General features: G+C 32.2%; 4 protein-coding genes across 7 annotated transcripts; 1 reads left to right on the top strand and 3 right to left on the bottom strand.

Annotated features, from left to right (window-relative positions):
- Positions 1–1,914: 1,914 nt before the first annotated feature.
- On the top strand, positions 1,915–2,772 carry LOC107931840 (wound-induced protein 1). Its single transcript, XM_016863797.2, has one exon. It carries the CDS (start codon positions 2,187–2,189, stop codon positions 2,523–2,525), a length of 339 nt encoding a protein of 112 aa, XP_016719286.1. The 5' UTR covers positions 1,915–2,186; the 3' UTR covers positions 2,526–2,772.
- Positions 2,773–6,352: 3,580 nt separating this feature from the next.
- LOC107931765 (protein LURP-one-related 14) lies at positions 6,353–10,022 on the bottom strand. Of its 3 annotated transcripts, XM_041103818.1 has the most exons (4): positions 9,930–10,022; positions 8,795–9,097; positions 7,607–7,831; positions 6,353–6,622 (listed from the first exon to the last, which is right to left on the bottom strand). In XM_041103818.1, the coding sequence occupies exons 2-4, from the start codon at positions 9,017–9,019 to the stop codon at positions 6,494–6,496; spliced, it is 579 nt and encodes a 192-aa protein (XP_040959752.1). In that variant the 5' UTR covers positions 9,020–9,097; positions 9,930–10,022; the 3' UTR covers positions 6,353–6,493. The 3 variants fall into 3 exon arrangements, with proteins under 3 accessions (XP_040959752.1, XP_016719184.1, XP_016719185.1); XM_016863695.2 differs by lacking the exon at positions 9,930–10,022 and having other exon boundaries at positions 8,795–9,118; XM_016863696.2 differs by lacking the exon at positions 9,930–10,022 and having other exon boundaries at positions 7,607–7,828; positions 8,795–9,118.
- A 1,634-nt stretch (positions 10,023–11,656) lies between these two features.
- On the bottom strand, positions 11,657–14,023 carry LOC107931820 (staphylococcal-like nuclease CAN2). The gene is made up of 9 exons (XM_016863774.2): positions 13,693–14,023; positions 13,544–13,599; positions 13,350–13,464; positions 13,146–13,256; positions 12,513–12,700; positions 12,383–12,439; positions 12,158–12,317; positions 12,011–12,079; positions 11,657–11,926 (listed from the first exon to the last, which is right to left on the bottom strand). Exons 1-9 carry the CDS (start codon positions 13,840–13,842, stop codon positions 11,834–11,836), a joined length of 999 nt encoding a protein of 332 aa, XP_016719263.1. The 5' UTR covers positions 13,843–14,023; the 3' UTR covers positions 11,657–11,833.
- A 411-nt stretch (positions 14,024–14,434) lies between these two features.
- Positions 14,435–19,306, bottom strand: LOC107931819 (staphylococcal-like nuclease CAN2). Of its 2 annotated transcripts, XM_016863773.2 has the most exons (11): positions 19,168–19,306; positions 18,788–18,878; positions 18,242–18,371; positions 16,822–17,286; positions 15,921–15,976; positions 15,735–15,849; positions 15,534–15,644; positions 15,275–15,462; positions 15,137–15,193; positions 14,834–15,062; positions 14,435–14,737 (listed from the first exon to the last, which is right to left on the bottom strand). In XM_016863773.2, exons 4-11 carry the CDS (start codon positions 17,071–17,073, stop codon positions 14,639–14,641), a joined length of 1,107 nt encoding a protein of 368 aa, XP_016719262.1. In that variant the 5' UTR covers positions 17,074–17,286; positions 18,242–18,371; positions 18,788–18,878; positions 19,168–19,306; the 3' UTR covers positions 14,435–14,638. The 2 variants fall into 2 exon arrangements, with proteins under 2 accessions (XP_016719262.1, XP_040959743.1); XM_041103809.1 differs by having other exon boundaries at positions 18,788–19,304.
- Between the last annotated feature and the right edge of the window lie 2,352 nt (positions 19,307–21,658).

Genomic DNA, 21,658 nt, shown 5'->3' with positions numbered 1-21,658 from the left:
GAGTTAGATTATATTTTGTCACTTTATTTAAAAAAAATAGTCATTGTAAACATTAAATGGAAGAACAAACTAGTTGTTTTGTTAAAAAATTTATACATTTTTACTATTAACAGCTGGTCTCGATACGTTAGCATTAGGTACATATGGCACGCCATGTGTTATTGTCTGATTATTTCACCAGTCATGCCAATTTTTAGCAGTACAAATCGATGAAATTTTTGACAAAAAGAACCAATTTACTCTTTAATCTAACATATATGGACTAATTTGTCTATTTTTTTAGTAGAAAGAACAAAATGCAAATTAACTCTTAGCACAAGATTCTTTATGGTACTTTCACCATATAAAACCTATTTGTTGGTGCCAATTACAACTATTAGATATAACATCAATTGCAACTTGGGAACATTTCTCAACACATGGTTGGTTATTGTAACTTGCCTGGGTATGCTTTGAATCAAAGTTGTTTGGACTTTCAATTAATGATATATGAGGATTTCTAGTTCGATTAGCATAGATATTGTTGTCAATATAAAAATACGTAGATTCGAGAGCGTTAAAATGCATTATCTTTTTATTTACAGGCTGGTGAAGGACTATGCATAGTTCTAGATAAAAAAAGAAAAAAAAACAAACAAACACATCCCATCTAATGAAACAAAAACCATGAATGGTTAAATCCTTAAGGAAAAAAAATTGAGGCGATATGAAATGAAAATGCCTATCATGTGAGACAAAATACCAATTAGTGATTAAAGTGAAATGAAAACTAAGGTGATGTGAAATGAAAATAACCTATCATGTGTACATACATAAGTTTTATAATCCTTGATATGTAACAAAAAATAAAGTTGTGCCATTAATATAATGGAGCCAACTTTTTTGCCATTTTGCTTGCTTTGATATTGCCTGTTAAACATTAAAAACCTCTTCCACTTTTCAAGTATACATACTCGATTCGTGAAAATTTTCTATTCTATGATGTCTTACTTAAAAGAAGAAGGAAAGTTGAATGAGGTTTTATACTTGATTAGATTTCCAATCCGAAACGATGAATCAAGAAAAAAAAAATTACATTACCATAAAAAAGAACTAATTTCTACGCGCTAACAAAAGAACTTAATTGATACTTAAAGTTGATATTTTTACAACTCAATTAGCAGGTTTTGAAGTTTTGGACTAATTTGAAATTTGTGTTATAGATTGAGGAGATATGATGAAATTAATCTATGATTGAAAGATAAATTGTTAAATGTCATTAAACGATTAGTAAGTTTACATTTTGATTATTTAAGTTCAACAAGTTATGACCACTGAACTATTTGAAATTTATCATTTAAGTTGTTAAAATCGTTATTGCATAACTTTTGTTCGCACCACTTGTACCAATCGAACGCTCTCTTTCTCTTCTCCTCTACAATTCAATCTTTTCCATGATATAACTTTAAACATTACGGACCTATAAACTAAAACGTAAATAGTTTTCTTTTTCGATCTTTGAAATTGATTGTCAAATCGATTGGATCTAAGGTATGTTCATCTACTTACTGATATATATTAATTTACCGTATCAATCGTTACTTAAAACTCGCTAGCCCAATTTTAAAAAGAAAATTAACAGAAATAATTTTTTTTTGGATAATTTAATTACTATTTTATAAGTTTTTGTGGGGTCAAAAGGAGTTGGGTACGGCAGAATTTTTTATGACTATTTGCTACCTGTCATCATCCCCACCTAGCCGCGTACATTAAAACCTGATTATTCATCATCATGGGACCCACTTTGTCGCTTAATCCACTCTTGTCCAGCCACGTAACCCCCATTCTTCTCACTTGTCCACATTAGCTTAGATTATGAAACGAGAAACGGGTGTAGCGAATCAAAACCCAAAATCACCCGTTTTTTTCTATATAAACCCTTTTTTCCTTACATCCTCACATAAGACCCCTCCCCGGTTCTCTTTTGATTGCACAAAACCAAATCATCTTTGCTTTGCTATTTTGGTTCGTTTTGCTAAGAACTGGCTAACGCACAGCAAAAAATCGTGGAGGAAACCAACAAGAACCAAGCGGTGGTTCTTGCCCTCTATGAAGCCTTAAACACACGAGACGTCAACACCGTTCACCAAATCCTTGCTCCCGATCTAGAGTGGTGGTTCCACGGTCCACCCACTCACCAGTTTTTGATGCGCTTACTCACCGGCGCTTCATCCGACGATCCTTTCCTTTTCGAGGTCGACCCTGTTTTAGTCACCGCCTTTGGATCCACCGTCATCGTCGAAGGCTGTGACAACAGCCGTTCGATCTCCTGGGTTCACGCTTGGACTGTTCGTGATGGGACAATCACCCAAGTGAGGGAGTATTTCAACACTTCTCTCACCGTTACTCGCCTTGGAGACTCTCCACCGTCAGCTTGCAGTTCTTCGACGGCGGAGATTGCGCCGGTGCATTGCCCTTACGTTTGGGAGAGTAGTCTTTCCAACCGGGTGGGGAAATCAGTTCCGGGTCTTGTTCTTGCAATTTAGTTTCCTCCTCCCACGTGTGGATAAGATAACAGATGTGAGTTCCATGAGTTGAGTTGGGTCTGGTGTTAAAATTATTGTGTCAGAACTGTCAATTTGGTAACTTATTATTGTTGTTGTGTTGTGAGTGTTGTTTTCCAATGCAATTGGATTTAGTGAAGTGTGTGGGGTCCAGCATGAGAAGAGTTCCTCCTCCTCCTTCTCATTTTCGGTGTTTCCATTGTCTAATAAATATCTGCTATCTTCTTCACTTTCTTATTATTGCAGATACTTCTACTTCTTTTCTCCTTATTATTTTAAAAGTAAGACCCTCCTCTAATTTATCCTATATTTTTACGTTTAAAATTTGCTAATTACGTTAATTTTTAATGAAAATAATAATACAATAATTAATTTATAAATGTCTAATTTTTAAAATAAATAAGATAAAATATAATTTAATTCTTAATATAGGAGCAGTCATAATAATTGGTCACATCATGTAGTTCAAGATATGTTCTAGTTCAATGTTGTTTCGATCAATATCAATTTATATATATCTATATTAATATATTAAATTAATAACTTTTATCATAAATTTTTTTATTTTTCTAATCATTATTGAATTTATATTGGGATGAGATTATACGTGCAACGTGAGGAGCAGCCTAACATTAAAGAATCTATTTATTAGGCTATTTTAATGGAATATGTGATGCCTTTTGTTCATGTTGCACCATATGATGATAGAGGTTAGTGATTATCAATCAATGAAGATGAGAATCTCCGACAGAGAAGGGGAACAGTGGATACTTTTGTCTTGGCATCATTTTTAATCATGTGATCATTCTTATTCTTAAAACCCCATTTTTTATTTGAGTCATGTGATGATTCCTTCTTGTTTAAGGGACATGTTCTACGATGACGCTTTTCCAATCTCTTATAACTCATCTATACCACTACCCGAATTAATTTGCCAAGGACTAAAACAAGTTTGTCGAAAATGTCTATCGTTCTCTAGAAAAATCTAATAATTTCAATCTGTGGATGAAACTAGAGCCAAGTTTAGAGAATCTAAATATAACTTTATCATGTATTAGCTTTACAAATAATGAATATTGCATGATATGAGGCAAATCATATCATATAGGACCAAGAAGAGCATTCCAATTAAGGACTTGATTTGATTATTTTCCATATATATATTTAAATTATGAGTAATATTCAATATCAAAAGCATATGCCCAAAAATAAATGGGGAATATTAAATGATCCATATGAATATATCGCTTTCTACCATGAACATATCCAATTTCCATTTCAAATTTAGCATGGAGATGCGGTGACCAATTTCTTCTCTTTTTTCCAATTTTTTAGAGCTTATAAATACAATCTTAGAACAAGCGGATTACAATTACAAATACATATTTAAATAATTATAAAATTAAATTACATAAAATGTACAATAACAAAACATTAACATGGGGTTCGCAAGGGCTCTGATCCTATAAAACGAGAAATTTTTGTTTTAAACCCTTAAAATTTATAAAATCTCAAATTAATATTTAATAAAATTATAGTTTCATTTTCAAAAATGCTACATTTTTTATTTAAGCATTTTAAAAACCACAATGACAATCATGCATTATTAATCTTAATTTCGACCCCTAAAATTTTTTTCTAACCATATCCCTAATGATAGTCATGCATGATTGAACTTGAATATTGTACTCAAATACCCGAAAATCTCGATCTTTACCAACGATACTAAAGTCCCGTTCTTCAAATTAGTAAGTTAAAAAAAAAAAAAGTGAAAGTAAGTAATTAGTATTATTAGTCTTTGATTCCACCCCTAAATTACTAGTGTTATTGTTTAATTATTTATTTATTGTATTATCTTGTTTTTGTGGGCCAATTTAAATGAAAAAAAAGGGATAATTAAATTAATTAAACAAGTCAATATCATATATTTAAGGATCTGAACTAACTAAAAATATAAAGCATATGATTCCTAAATATATATGCTGTATCTCCCTTTTCAAAAGGTTATGCCCCAAAAATATGCCTTTTTCTTTTTGCCTCACCAACTAAATTTGTTAATTTAGTTTTGAAGTTATAATTTAACATTAAGGTTTTAAAGTTAAAATATATTAAATACGTCGATTGAATCTTAATTCGATTGGTATAAATATTATTGTCAATACAAGAGGATATGAGTTCAAGTGTGCTGAAGTACATTATTCTCCTATTTATGGGTTGGAGAGGAGCTATAGGTAATTTTAGAAATTACGTAATTTTTAAGCACAAAGTGGAAACTTATTCTATTGTGTGAAATTAGAATTTGCAAAAGCATATAGTTGCCACTAGAAAAGTATTATATTATATCCCTTTCACTTTCACTATCCATTTGGTTTTTTGGTCCCATTTATGGCTTTCGTATGTCATTTTGCTTTCTAATTTCAGAGGTGAACTCCTATCCTTTATTTAAAATTTTTAAAAAGATAATTAATTGACTTTCGTTAAAAAAAGCGATTTAATTTTTTTAAAAGGTTAATGGTCAAATTTAGTTTAAGAAAATATTAAAATAAAAAATTATGTAAATATTGAGGGCTAAATTTGGTATTATATAAAAATAAAAATATTAACAAATTTTCTTATTTTTGTTAAATCTATGGAGTTACTATTTGGTACATTGATAATGTTCTCTCTTTTTTTTTTTTCCAAAAAATGACTTTAAAAAATTGTCATCTCTTTTTTTTTAATATTTATTTTTAATACTCTATTGTACCTTTATAGGACACTTGTTAACCCTTTGACCCAGTTTATGAAGTCTAAAAACTTCACTAGCAGTGTACCAAATATTTTTCCTATTAAATATTATAATTTATATTTGAAATTTTGGTTGGATTTAAGTTTCAAGTAAAAGATATATTTATAGATAATTATTCGGTATATAAGCGGTGGAAATTTTTAATTACATAAGTGGATTGAGATTTTTCCTTGTGTTCTTGAGTTATATTTAAATAATTAAAAACAAATAAAAATATGTAGCAAAATCTTAACATGCTTATAGAGTTCAAATTTTACACCATTTATATATCAAATAAAATATACCAGTTGTATAGACAGTGCTGACCCTTCTATTGACTCTGTCTAAGAAGATGCCTTGATCGAACCACTTGCCATGATCAAAGGAGTGCCAACCTCTGCTCTCTCCAAAAAGGCAAGCGCCCGCTTTTTAGGTGCAAACACTCCCTTGAGGCAATAAGAATACACTTGAGTATAACAACTTTATACTGATAGAATGCATAACAAAAAAAGGCCACGGGTGCACGTCCTACGTGTATTGCATGATAGTAGCTTCCCTCATAACAACCAATCACGTCATGCTACTAGACAAGAGGACCTCCACTATAAACACATTCCCAACGATGAAAAATGGATCAATTTCCCGACCCTTAAAGTTGCTTTGAGCAATTAGCTTGCCCTCTTATTCCTTTTTAGCTTTCCACTTAGATGAACTGACTTCCATAGAACTGCCGCTTACTCCTCCTCACTCTCCTCCCTTACGTAATTTGTATCAATACTACTAATTGTTTCTATGCATAATTATACTAAAGCATATATAAATATAAATTTCATTACCATATATTTTAAATTAGTATTACGAACATATAAAGGGTATTTTGATAATCACGTTTTTTCTTAAACCAAACCTAAATAATTTTTTTCTTAAATCAGACTTAAATAATTTAAGGCTTGGACTCGTCTTTAAACTCGTCTAGTTTAATGTTTAAACCCAAATTAAAGACCCAACCCAAATTGATGGAATAAAATAAATACAAAAGAAATTAAGGAAAAAAAACTGGCACCCTAAACTTGGTGCAACGTATGCACTCACATTAAGGTTAATTTCCCTTGGGTTTTGTACAGAGATATATGTATATGTGCCATAAAATTGTGCTGGGATACTAATCACACAGCATTAGATACTATGGACCGTCACTTTCGTTCATAATCACCAACAAAGCTACAATGAAAGCATAGTCCACCTCTGGATATACTTTAACCTTGAAACTTTCTTTCCCCTTACAGCTCCCCCATGTGAAGTTGTGCCTAACCTGTATTTATTCACATCACATTTGATTAACGAAAGGATAATACAACAATGAATCTATGATTTAATTAAAAGATTTAATGAAATCTTTTTAAAAAATTTAAGAGTCTGATTAAGATCTTCAAAAATTGAAGAATCGAGTCCCCAACTTCAATGAGCATTTGCCACTAGGAACACGTAAGGATTTCTCATCTCGAATGGTTAACCTAAGAGCTCAATACTGAATGTGAATTTGATATTTAAGAAGATTTGCATGAAAACATTAAACTCGAAAGATGGTTTTTAACAAAAAAGAATAAACTCGTTTAAAATATGGGCCGAGCTTAGGTTTATTTGTCTTTTAACATTAGCTCAACAAAAATTGAAGCGGAAAGAGTTTTATGTTATTTTAGAGTTAATATAGCTTTTAGCCCTTGAACTCAACAATTAAGTCTACTTTGGTACCTAAATTTGACAATTAGATTCACTTTAGTCATTAAACTTAAATTCCATCAAGATTTAATGATGAATCATTTTGAGATTATGCTATGTCATTACTTGGAAATTAAAAAGGAAAATCCAAGTGATGAAGTGACACAATTACATAGTGCCACACCATCAAATCTCGATGGAATTCAAATTCACAATAGACCTAGTTGTCAAGTTTATATATCAAAGTAAACGAAAAAAAGTGCAGGTATCAAAATGGAATTAATCGCAAAGTTCAAGGAATAAAAGTTATATTAACCCCTATTTCACCTTTGCAATCATTGTATTGTCTCAGAGATTGTGTCATTTCATCACCCGAAAACTAAAAGAAAAAAAATCCAAATGATAAGATGGCACAATCTCATAATGTCACGTCATCAAATCTTGATGGAATCCAAATTCACAATAAAACTTATTTGTCAAGTTCACGTATCAAAATGGATAAAAAAAAGTAAATACACTAAAATAACTTAATTTTTAAGTTCAGGGACTAAAAGTTAAATTAACCCGTTAATTTTACCTCGGCAATGACTGTATTAGCCCTGATAACTTTGAAGGAAAGCGAAGAAAAACTCCCGGTGACATGAAAATCTCTGCCATGATCCTTGTACCGATTCCCCAAGAAAACATCCAGATTGTTTTTGATCCTAAGCGCATTTGATTTTTGTACAGTGCAAAGAAAATGGTTTCTCTCTGAGCTTTCACCTTGATGAATCATCCATTGATGTTTCCATGACAATGCCTGCTGCAAGATTTACCATCAATCCATACATCATTAAATAAAAAAAAAACACTTTCCAAACAACAATATTTGGTTAAAATAATACATTAATCCCTGTACTCTTCATAAGTTTATAATTTAGTGATTATACCTTTTAGTTCCAGTGACAAATTTGGCATTAAGTTGAGAGAACTAAAATTTTGAGGGTTTTAATGTGAATTTTCAAAATTTTGGTAGGTCTAATTTATAACGCTCAAAAATTTTAAAGGTTTAATGAAAATTTACAAAAACTTTGGGGGGGCTAAATAAATTTTTTAAAATTTAAGGTTATAATAAAAATTTCCAAAAACTTTGGGGGTCTTGCCCCCAAAGACCCCCCAAAATCTTAATGACTGTCCATCTCTGTCTACTTATATTTCAATTTTCAAATCAAATTGTTAATACTCTTAAAATTATTTTGTTAAATTCATATTCATTGCAAATTACATAGCTATCAAGTGAGTTTTTTTTTTTACTTCAAAATGCTACATCAACAAATTTGACAAGAAAAATTTAACGGTGTTAACAATTGAACTTGAATTTTAGAAATATGAAAGTATAACTAAATTTCTGAAAATAAAAATATAGAGACTAAATTCCAAATTTGGAAAAAGTAAAAGGACAAATGACATATTTTAACCAAAATATTGTGGTTAAAATGTGCCTTTAGTCTTTATACTCTTCATAAATTAGGAGTTTAATCCCTATATTTTTATTTTCATGAATTTAATCTCTCTACTTTCCAAATTTCAAATATCAAGTCTAACTATTAACGTCATTAAAAAAATTTCATTAAATTTATTGGTGTAACATTTTTAAATAGAAAAAAAAACTTAATTGATAACTACGTAACTACAAATAATTTAGTAATGAACCTAAATTTAACAACGAAAAGTATAAGGACTGATAACATATTTTAACCATAATATTTTTCATTTCATTACGTACCTTTTCTCTCAAAGTGGCAACCGGCAAACCGGCGGGATCTTTCATAACCCTTTTCTTTTGAAATTTCCAAACACCGCCGTCGACCTGGAGAAGAAAATTTCCGGTAGCGTCGAAAGCTTCGTAAAGTGTTTTAGAAAATGATTGTAGTTTCCTCTTTACGACAAGTTCCATGGTGTAAGGAACACAAAATCTTTCTCCGACAACCTTTACCATTTGATCTTCCATTTCCAATCTTCTTTTGATTGCTAATGATTTTTTCTCTGTTGGGACACACTTGGAGAAGCTAACCCCTTCCCTACCTACCTTTATTACATAATCAAGGCCAACAATGTCAGATTTCTTTTATTTTTTTATTTTAATACTTTTTCAAACATGTAAAAGAAATTTAAAAGGTGAAATTCTTGTTTTAATCCCTATACTATTCTTAAATTTGATATTTAGTCCCTTAATTTAATTTGACCTTTAACTTTCGTAATGTTATTGGTTAGCCGTGGCGGAGCCACATTGAGAATTCAACACACACAAATTTTTGAGGAAAAAATATTTTATAAAAATAAATTTTGATTCAAAATTTAGTAAATTCCACCAACCAAAATTTTTGAAAAAAATCAACTCACAGTTTTTAAAACAAAATCCTCGCTAATTACTAAAACCAAAAAAATGCACAAAGTTAAATAATAATAATTTTGATGGTCAGGGTGTTCATGTCTCAGATGTGGCCTGAGTTCGAGTCGCGCTAGTAGCGTTGATATATAATAAAATAATAATTTAAGGACCAAAAACATAATTTAACCAATATAATAGGGCTAGCCAATGCTTTGCTTTCTTTAACATTTCTTTTTTCAAAAAATTCAAACTAGAATACTTATCCTTTAAGTCTATATTGGTATTAGTCCATTTTGGAGAAAGGAAGAAGCAAAGTAGATGAAAACAAAAATTTAAAGGAAAAAAAAAGTGTATAGAGACAACTTTTAAAACTTTCTACTTTTTCAAAAAATAAATTTGAGGATTTGGGATGTATTGTCATTAATCCCTTTTTTTTTAATGTGCTAAAACAATGTTCTTGAAATTGAATCCTATTTTCCAGGCTGTAAACTTTAATCAAACTTTCTCATGCATATATATAATAACATACCTTTAATAGGGAATTGGATAGGCTAAGTTCCAATAAATTTCACTTAATTGAATGAAAATCAGGAGCAAAATTTTTTTAAAAAAATGATGAAGATGGGAAAAGGGAAATTTTTGGGTAAGCTGTGGGATTTTGATTTTTGAAGAACAAAATTATCCTTAATCACAATTAATATTTCTATTTTTTGTAAGTATCCAATTTTAGTGTTTTAATATAATAAAAAAAAGCAAATTTGGTTTTTTAAGTAAGTAGTTCACTTTTTATTTAATCTTAATCAACCATTGTCACTTTTAACTAAATTTGATAAAGCATTTTTAATTTTTTTTTAACCAAATGTTTTAAAAATTAGCATTTTAAGTTCAATTGTATAACTAGGATTAACCTTTTAGTTTTCTTTATCGGTGTAATTGAGCCGAACCAAACTTAAATATTAGTAAGCTTAAGCTCGATTCGGAACTTGAAACTTGATACTCAGTTTGAACTTGATCAAATATTTAATTTAAGCTCAAATTTGTTTCAAGAATGGACATTTCACTCTCCAAACTCTCAAGGATCAAAGCTGCCTACCCAAAAAGGGAAATTGTCACCATCTGAACCAGATAAGAAAAAAGAAAAGCAATCGAATAATCCAAGCAAAGTAAACCCATTTCCTCTACCTTTTTTTCTCTTTTCTTAATTCATTAATTTTCATTTTTTTTAAATCTAAATTCAAATAAAGAAAAGAGAAAAAGACTGTGTTTTCATCGGAAAATCAAATGAAAGATCGAGACTTTACAAAAGCAGTCCCATCAAATAAGCTTCACTGAGCGTAACACGTAAAACCCAAATCGGTAAACCACGTTTCTTTCCCTGAAAAAGTGAGTCCGAGTTGGATGCGGAGTGAGTGAAGCAGAAGGAAATGGATAACCGGGTTGACCCGGATCGGATTCTGTTGGCTCGGGTGGTTTCCCAGTTAGTAAAAGTACAGTTCGATGATGCTCTTAAGGAAGCTAATGCTGGTGATACCAATATGCAAGTACTTGTTGGCCAAATGTATCGCAATGGCTATAAATGCTGGTGATATCAATTAATGTCTTCTAGATGCTTGGAAAAAGAGCTAAATTTGATTCACATTATTGTTGCTTTCTGGAACCATATGAACCAGTTTTGCATGCTTGGTTATGGCTATAGATGCTTGTTAAAAGGCTAATTTTTTATTGCTTTCTTTGATAGATACTGAAAAATAATTGCTTTTGCAGTGTTGTGGGTCATGATGCTTCTTCACTTGCTGCTTTTATTTTGCCAAATAGAGATGTGGTTTCTATTCTTTTCACACTCTCACTTGATTATTTTTTGTTCCCTTTGTGATTCCTTCGATGATCATTTGTTTTTTATCATCTTTTGTTCCTTCAAGTGTTGCTGTATTTTGCTATTGAGATCATAGATTGTTATGACTGAATTGTACATGTAAAGGAGTTTCATTTAATGGAATATGCTTTCTTTTCCCTGTTAACGGATTTTGGTATTTTTATGGATTGCACCGTTGGGGATTTTGCATGCTGAACAGATCTTTATGCAAATCTATGCTTGGAAATTTTAAATAGAGCTCTGGTCCTACACGAAGATGTTTTGATTCGGCCGACATGAATATGATGTTATGTCTTTGTTAAATGGTGTCCATATGTTTGAGTTGAGCATGCCATATTATGGTACAATGCTCTCCTTAGAGATCAATTTTAGGAGCACATTCATGTTTCAAAAGTAATGTCTATATACATGTTTGACAATCATTTGATAATAATAAGCATTGCATACAAACAAGAGATATAGGAATGGATCAAACATGGTTCTTTACACAAATATGATAATTGTGTACTTTTTATCACTTCTCAAGATGTTATGGATCCTTAAGGACAGTGTTATCTACCTTATCGTTTGTTCTTCTTCCTCCATTCCCATGGCTTCTCTGGGTTTGGTTGTACCCAAAGGCCGATTCTCTTTGCCCGAGCCTCTTTTTGCCACTGATATTACATACGTACAAAGACAATAGTCACAAGTTTTAACACAACGATGTGCAAGAACATACAGGATTGTTGTTTACTTACGGCTGCGAATTCAACCCGTTGGTCATAGGCTACATAATGCCATGCGAGTCCTTTCTTTAGCATTACTTCCTGTTCAAGTAACAGGTTTGCAGATTAATTCGTTCTTATCAGGTAAACCGAATTGAAGCTTACAAAATGGGTATCTACCTGCACGAAAATGCCATTGCAGTATATGTCTGCAACACAACGACCGTATTGATCTTCCCCGTAGACAAGCACTCTCAAACATTTCCCATCAACAAGCTTAACCAACTCTTGTTTTGCTTCTTTTCCGAACGGCATCAACATCTCAGGTGCATCTATACCCCTGTTTATATGCTTTCAACAAGTTACAATATAGAACATAAAATTCCTACAAACAGATAATGTTACCTCAGTCGAATCCGATACTTTCGAGCAAGAATCTCTTCGTTTTGAAAGTCTATGACCCTGCAGACAAACAACGATTAACAATATCGAATCACAGTAGTACTAAAAATTTGACAAGTTGAATGTAACTAACTGGTATCCTGAATCAATAATCTTCTCGCGAAGTTCATCGGCTCTGGCATAGTTTTTCTTAGCACGTGCTTTTGATCTTCGAACCGCAGCCATATGAACGGCTCTAGGTATGTTCGAGGACTCCCTAGTATCATCAGTATTCACATACACATTTAAACCATCCCCATCTGGTACCGTATTCCCATCTACCTGATTAAGTTAAAGAAGTTTACAGCATCGAAATTATCAAATCCAATATGTATACTTGTTGAGGGGAGGTTGCTCTTTAGGCCGGTTTCAGACCTCAACGGTGGAGGTATTATACTCAGAAAGTCTATTATCGATTATCCCCGGGTTTTTATCTCTTGTAGTCCGAAGCGAACCCCAAAAGTTCACAGAACTTAGGAGCATCTCCCCACCAAGGAAATGTTTAGCATTTGGCTTTGGTGGCTAAATGCTAAACATTTCCTTGGTGGCGAGACACTTTCTAAACTTTGTGAATCTCTTTTGTTTCTTCTTGAATTACAGAAGATAAAACTTGAAGATAATCAAGAATAGACATCTAGAGTACAATACCTTCACCATTGAGGATTCAAGACTGGCCCAGAGAGCAATCTCCCTTGAACAATATTGAAATGGCATTTAATATCCTCACTGGTAATGTACGCATTTCAAATTTCACTCCTTCAGGCAATCTTGTCGGGACACCAGTAGAAATTTCCTCTAAAATAGAAGGACGAGGAAGATCATAGAATTCCAATAAACCCTAAAAGTAAATTAGAACACAAAAAGCATCACTGCAATAGCATTAACAACAGTACATAACTAATGTTTTTGATGCTATTGGCCTTTTTTATACCTCAACATCTGCCTTTTGATGTCCGCTCAAGGTCTCAACAATAAGCCTAGCAACCTCTTCAGGTGTTTTTGGTGGGGGTTTTGCTTCTTTCCATGCTTGCAATAACTTTCCATACCTTAATGTAAAACAGACCAAGAAAAGTTAACCAGATGGTGTTGATCATCATCATCATCATCATCAGATATGTTAGTTACCATTTGACATGAGCCTTCCTTGATGATACAACATGCTGACTGAGATCTTCAGGGACCTTGAAGAAACCAGTTTCCAATTTTAAACAAACAGAGAAGCTTTGTTCAGCTCAAAAAGATCAACAAAGAGAACACACAGAAATAATCATTACCTGGGATGTGATTTCAAAGTTGAAGAGATCATGGGCAAGAGCTGAAACCCCAGGAGCTGTAGTGGTATAAGGTGGCCCTACTGAATCAGAATCCCCAGTGGTGGAGGGTTTGCAACATTTCCCATATAGGAGCCTAAAAGCATTTCCCATCTTGAAAAATCCTAGCTCTCAAAACTTTTGCTGTAGCACTATAGAGGAGATATTCAGTACTGGGGTAAAAGAAAGCTGGAAGAAAAGCAAGGAAAGAGAAAGACTTATGGTGGGATATTTTTTTATGGTCAAAGGCGCTTCCAATGAATTTCGTTTGCAGATTCCTGTTGGTACTACTGACCTTTACTCAAAAAAATTTTATAGTATCTTGTCACCTCAAAGCTCTTATATCATAATAATAATAATAATAATAATAATAATAATAATAGATTTTAGGTAAATTAAAAGTTAGATTATATTTTATATTTTTTTAATAAAAAAATGCAAATTAGTCTCATGTTACTAGTGTATAGTTTAATAGAAAGAATCAATTTATTCTTTAATTTAATGTATAGGGACTAATTTATTTATTTTTTACATGAAATGCAATGTGACACGTAATAAAATAATTTTTTACCCTAGATTTTACCGTTGGTATACATGTTTTAATGACACAAGAGTTGCCTTTTTATGCTTTAAACTGATAAATATTATCAGGTACATTTTGGTAACTGATGCGGTAAGAGTTCTATAGATTTTTATAAGAAGCATATTGATAAAATATATATGGTACAACACTTGATTTAATTATTTGAACAAATGTTACATGTTACTAACACTTTCTATAATCAGAATAAAACATCAAATTGACAATGTTCAAATGGTTTGTAGATTCCCCTGGTCTTGTGTACAAGTCATAGGGCACCCATATTCCTTTAACATGTCAAATGTGGTTCATTCAAGGTATCAAACGTTGTCATCTGCCTTGACGTTTGTCCTTTCTCCATTCCCATGGCTTCTCAGGATTCGGTAAAGCCCATAAGCCGACCCGCTTCGCTCGAGCCTCCTTTTCCCACTAGTTTCATACAAGTACATAGCATTTAGAATTTGACAGTTTTTTCAAGTTTTGATTGAAACAAGTGCAGGAATGGAGAATCTGTTGGTTACTCACAGTTGCTAGTTCTATACGTTGGTCATAAGCAGAGTAATGCCATGCAAGCCCCTTTTTCAACATAGTTTCCTGTATGAATTTTCCATTGCAATATATATCTCCGACACAACGGCCGTATCGATCTTCCCCATAGACGAGAACTCGTAAACATTTCCCACCAACAAGCTTAACCAACTCTTCTTTCGCTTCTTTACCGTATGGCATTGAACTCTCTGGTGCATCTATACCCCTATCTCACATTTTAGATTGAGATTTAGCTGATAAAACATTGAATATTTAACATTAAACAAATAAATGTGCTACCTTAGCCGGATTCGATACTTTCGAGCAAGAATCTCCTGGTTCTGAACAGTCAACACCCTGTAGCAACAAGCTAAGGCTGTTAGAAACTGATCCCGAATCGGCATTTATCGTATATGAGAAGATTTGATAGCTTAAAACCTGTATCCTGAAATAGTAATTTTCTTCTGAAGTGCATCTGCCTTAGTATAATTCTTGTCGGCACATGCTTTCGATCTTTGGGCAGCTGCTACTCGTACGTCCTTAGGTATGTTCGCTGATTCCCAGGGTTCAGTAGTACTTACATACACTGTTATGGTATCTCCATCTGGTATTGCTTTCACATCCACCTAATTCAATCAGTTCAAACCGTTAACTGAATGAAAACATGAAGTTTGGAGTTGGACCGAAGCGTCCTTACCGGTAAAGTCCGCAACTCATACTTAACTCCTTGAGGCAATGATGTTTGGGAGTTAGCAGAAGGGTGGCCAAGTGTCTGAGGGAGAGGCAGACCATAAAATGCCAAGAGTCCCTACAATGCATTAATGTCCTGGTTTTCTTAAATTCTAACAAAAATTGTGGCAAATGTCAATTATGTTTTAAGATCTATGTTCTTTATTACCTCAACATCTGCCTGTTGGTGTTTCTTTAAATTGTCAATAACAAACTTTGAAGCTTCCTCGGATGTTTTTGGGGGAGGTTTTGCTTCACTCCAAGCATCTAATAGCTTTCCATACCTTACAAAATTAGGGGAAAAAGATATCATTTTAGTTGAGATTATAAAATTAATTAATTAATAAATTATTACCAGTTGGCCTGAGCTTTCTTGGATGAAACCACATGGTTGCTTAGCCCTTCAGGAACCTAAAATAGGTTGGGCAATACATTCAAAATCATGATTAAAATTAAACTCAATTATTTTTCTTTTTAAAATCTCATTATAAATTCTTATTATATATGCTCTTTTTTGAGAGATTTAAAACTAATCATAATCCCTTCTAAACCCATAAATAGTAAAATAATGTGCCCCTAACCTTTACTGTGCTTAAATTCGAGATATAATCCCTATATTTATGTCATTTAACTATTTCAAATAATTACACCGTAAATTATTTCAATTAAAATAATAGCATTTAAACACACACACAAAAAAACCTTTTCTAATGACTTAGATTTGTCCACTAGTCAAGCCGGGCTGATTTTAAAAAAAATTCAAATCTAGACTATTTTTGAGCCGATCCAACTCAACTCATTTTATTGTTCAATAACTTAAAAAAATTAAAATCAAAATTAAATTTAAATTTAAAAGTTTTTTAAAAATTATTAAAATTGAATTCTAATTAATCCGAGAATAAAAGTAATTGTCAAAGCTTAACCCTGACTATATTTCATCATTTTTTGAACTAAAAGACTTAAGGTGGGCTTGGATAGGCGATTGGGTGCGGTGCGGTGCGTTTAGTTTACTTTTTGTCTCACGCTACAGTATCGCTACAGTATCTAATCTCACCGCCACCGCTGTTTTTACACTAACCGCAGGTAAACGCACGGCCCATCCAAGCTCACCCTTAGCTATGGTAACCTTATAATAACTAATAACATTATTAAAATAGAAGATTTTAAACTAGAGATTAAATTTTAAATAAATAACCAAAATATATAAGCAAAACATGACAGAATTAGAGCAGTAATGGTAAAGGAAACTTAATTACCTGTGAAGCGAGTTCAAACTGGAAGATATCATGAGCAAGAGCTGAAACGCCACCGTGGGAGCCAAAGGATCCAGCGTCTCCGGCGGTGGTTGTTGGTTTGCAGAAGTGGGTGTACAACAAACTTAGAGCATTCCCCATTTTCAAATCCTCTCTTGGAAGATAGCAGAAGCCAAGAATCAAAGGTAAAATGAAGCTCGAAAACAAGAAACAAGACAAAAAGTTGTATGGTTTTGAAGGTGTTAGAAGTAACATTCTAAGTGGAAGCAAGGAATCTGAATTCTGATGATAGTTTTGAGAAAGGAGATTAACAAACAAAGGAGACACACACGTGGCGAGTTGTGATTGGTGGATGATGAAATTTTCGATGAAATCTAAGAACTAATTGAAGCTAAACTTGAAGTCAACGGGGGGTTTTATCCTTGCCGTAGGTTGTAAGGAACGGACATGGATTCTGTCGTCTTTTACCTGTTTAATTGCAGCTTAGTGAAAATTTTAATATTCAAGCAAATACAGTAGAGATAAAAAACATCTTTCCAAATGTTGATATTATGGGTAATTTAATCATTGTTAATTTCGGGAAAAAATAATTAAATATAATTAATCATTGTCTTAATTTTTTTACATAATTTTAAAATTATAAATATTGTCAAAATGTATAAATATTATAAGCTAAATTTCTTAAATCATAACCAAATTGATAAGAATATGTAACTGTTACGGCAACTTAATTAAATCAAGATGAAAGACATAATGTGCAAACTTTAAGAGTTAAATTCATTATTATACTAATTAAAAATATACAATTGACAAAAAAATATTATTATTGTGATTAATTGTCCTTAGTTGCTCACGTTAAAAATTGGACGGGCGCTGTGTTTACCTCCGGTGAGGTTAAAAACAGCGGTGGCGGTGAGATTAGTTACTGTAGCGCTGAGATTGGATACTGTAGCAGTGAGATTAGAAACAATGGTGGAGTGTGTGTTTGGATTCAAACACAGCTGTAGCGGTGAGGTGAGAATAAAAAATGACTATTAAGGACATCAGATTAGAATTGATATATAATAAAAGTTTTTTAAATTATTTTACTTTTTTAAAATTATTAAAATATGTGAATTTATAAATTCATTTAATAAAATATTAAAATGTATCTTCCAATATTTTAATGAATTATATAATTCATTTAAATTATTTATTAGATAAAATGATATTTATTTTTAATTTTTTATAGTTAAATATTTTTTTATAACAATGATAAATATTTTTTTATAACAATGATAAAACAATAAATAAAACAAATAAGGTTGCGAAAGAAATTACTTTAACTTTCAAGGATAAAATGGTAAAATAATAAATAAAAATATGGGCATTTTTGTCTGCTAAAAAAGTTGACTGCCCACTATGTATACATTGGAACTTTTACCTCCGGTTGGAAATGAGGCTGGCAGTGAGGTTGAAATTTTCAACAGCACCTCACCATTGTTTATCCAAACACCAAAACAATGCAGTGAAAAAGAATATTCTTTCAAAATTCCATCTCACCATGGCTGATTCTGCATCCAAAGGAAGCCTAAATTGCTTTAATTTGTTAGAGGGGCTAATTTACTCAATATTAAAATTAAAAAGAATAAAAAAAATCATTTAACCTCCACAGCTAATGTTACGTAACTAACTCATCTCAATCCAACTGTAAATTAAAATGCTAGATTCCATTCGGACCACCACCAAATAAAATAACTTATGAATCAAGTTAATTTTAAAAGTGAGTTTGGATGAACGGTGCATATATTTGCAATTAGTATAAAAACAGCTGTACAGGCCCAAATTTGCCCGGCCCGCTAGAAACCAAAAACAAAAATAAACCCAAGACCCAACAAACCAAGCCCAAACAAAACTAGGCCCAAATAACCAACAAACCCAATCAGCCCAAACACCTAAAATATTTTCAGAAAAAACCCTAGCTTTTGACCTAGGAGCCGCAGCCCTCTGCCCCTAGCTCTGCTGGCCGCCGCCTACGTCCCATCGCCTCAGCCAATTGCCCCATTCGTCCCATCAATTACCTGCAACAAGGAAGCAAACACAGAAGCAGCAAAGGCAGAAGCAAAATCGGCTATAAGGAGGCCGAATATCATCTTGGACTCGGGGGGACTTTTAGTTTTCTTTTTTTTTCTCTTCCGATTCTTGTAACAAAGAACAGTTTAAGTAGATAGAAAATATAAAAACTAAATTTCAAGGTGACTTTCTTCTTGTTTTGTTTCGGATTCTTTTTATTTCTTTCATTTTTTTCAATCATATATATATATAATAGTTTATATTTACGAAAAATAAAAAAAAAGTGAAATTTTTTACCTTTTCGAATTTTCCGGCCACTGCACGCGGTGGCCGGAGCACGGCGGCCGACGGCGATCCTCACGCCGGAATCTGGGCAATGCCCAGCGGAAGCTAGAGAGAAAACAAATTTTTTAACCCCTTTTTTTAAAACAAAACTGCTGAAATGAAAAAAAATAAAATTTTTGGGCTTTTATACTGTTAGCGAAACGACGTCGTTTCATCTGGATGCTTTAGCGCCAAAACGGCGCCGTTTAGCCCCATTACCCGCGCATTGACCCGACCCGCAACCCAGGGTCCGCGTGTTTTTGTGCGGGTGAGTTATTTGCGGTCCAGGTCCTTCCGCATTTTCAGTTTATTTCGATTTGGCCCTGTTGCTTATTTTTAACCTTTTTTGAGATTTACCCATAGAATTTTGCTTTGTTTTCGATCAGGTCCTTTCCCATCAGCGCATTGAAAGCGGACACGTGTCCGAATTTGTCCTTTTTTCCATTTGGTCCTCCTCTTTTATTTTACTTTCGATTTTGACCCCGAATCTTCGTCCTATTTTCAAATCAGTCCCCTTTTGTATATTGTTGCTATTAATTAATTTTAATAATAATATTATCAGTATTTTTACTACTATTATTATGTTTAATACTGTTATTTATGTATTTTTACTACTATTATTATTATTCTTATTTATCTATTTAATATTGTTGTTCATTTATTAATGCATGATTATTTATTGTATTTCTTATTTCTTATTATCACCATGTATTTATATATACTTTTGACCCCAAGCTTCATTATGTATACATGTACATACAAACATGTTTGTCTTTCTATGTTTTATATTTATATATATAGATATATATATATATACATACGTGTAGTACCATCCATACATTTTTTTTGTATAATTTCGAAATACATATATACATACATTTTAATATACCTTCATGTGAATATTTTATATTTCATATGTTTTACCTACTTAGTAGCTTCAAAATACATTTATATACATACTCGTATATTTTCATACATATCTATATTTATTCACACATTTATTTTCATAAAAACGTATACCTATTCCTTATTTCTTAAAATCCTTTTTCTATGTTTTATAGTTCGTATATACGTATTTTTTATATTCTAATACATATGCATATATATATATATATCTATGTACGTTTTTGTAAATATATATACATACACATTCATACATATCTTTTAATCTATATATATACATGTATATATTTTTACATTTTTAATTTGTTATTCACATGCTCATTATTGTTTTAAAAGAATGTTTTCATTTTATTCATTCATTTATTTGATATTATGTACTTGATTTGTTTCTTATGTTTATTTATTTCATTTTTGGTGATGGCTTATACATACCTTATTGAATTCATTATTATTTTGTTATGTGCATTAACCTCGTGTTTCATTTTACCCGATATATCAAAATCCGTTTCAAATAAATCACATGTTTAGATTCAAGAAGGTCATACCCTAACGTATTGGGTTCCGATTTTCTTCGTTGAATTTAAATAATCGAGATTACTCTTTTAAAATTGATAAAAAGCTCGTTATCAAGAATTCAATATGTTGTGTCCTAACGCATTGGATGTGACACGTTGTTTTCTCGAGACGAGGATTTTTCAAAATAAACGCAATATTTAATGTTTAATATTTTGAAAAATTGTGCCCTAACGTATTGGGTTGCGATTTTTTCGTTTGATTTAAACAATTGAATATTCTTTTAAACTTTATTACACGATTTTTTCCTCAAACTCAAGTTTTAAACAATATCGGGAATTAAAAAAGGATCGTGTCCTAACTTACTGGTTGTGATCCCTTTCTAAATCCAAGATAATTAAATATCTTTTAAATAAGCATTTTTCATTCGCATATCGGGAATTTGAGATATTGTGTCCTAACTTACTGGATATGGTTCTCTTTCTCGAATAACGTGAAATACCCCCTTTTTTCGAAAATTTTTAACGTTTTAATACAAGGATCGTATTTTTAAAATTATTCAAAGTTTTCAATCTTCGACATTAAGACATTAACTAATCAACTAGGTACCAATTTCTGGGCGTTACGAGGGTGCTAATCCTTCTTCGTACGTAACCGACTCCCGAACCCGTTTTCTAAATTTCGTAGACCAAAACCGTTGTTTTAATAAAATTAAATTGTTTATTAAAAACAACCGCTTTTAAAGGTGACCCGATCACACCTCATCAAAAAGATTGGTGGCGACTCCCATTTTCGTTTTCGTTTTTCAAAATTCAAGTCGACCCCGTTTTCATCCAAAAAATGGTGTCAACAACAGCGGTGGTTGTACAAGCCCAATCTGAACTCACCAGCCCAAACCCAAGACCCATTACAAGACAGCCCAACTAGCCTAACCCAATCAGCCCAAACCCAATACACCCAACTACCCTAACTCATGTTCAGAAAAGAAAAAGAAAAAAACAGCAGCAACCCTAGGTGCGCCGCACCTAGGGCCTTCTCACCAACTCCT

This window comes from Gossypium hirsutum, chromosome D10, assembly GCF_007990345.1.
Source record: "Gossypium hirsutum isolate 1008001.06 chromosome D10, Gossypium_hirsutum_v2.1, whole genome shotgun sequence".
Lineage (NCBI taxonomy): Eukaryota > Viridiplantae > Streptophyta > Magnoliopsida > Malvales > Malvaceae > Gossypium > Gossypium hirsutum.
The sequence above is the reverse complement of the archived record's forward strand: the minus strand, read 5'-3'. Positions and strand labels throughout refer to the sequence as shown.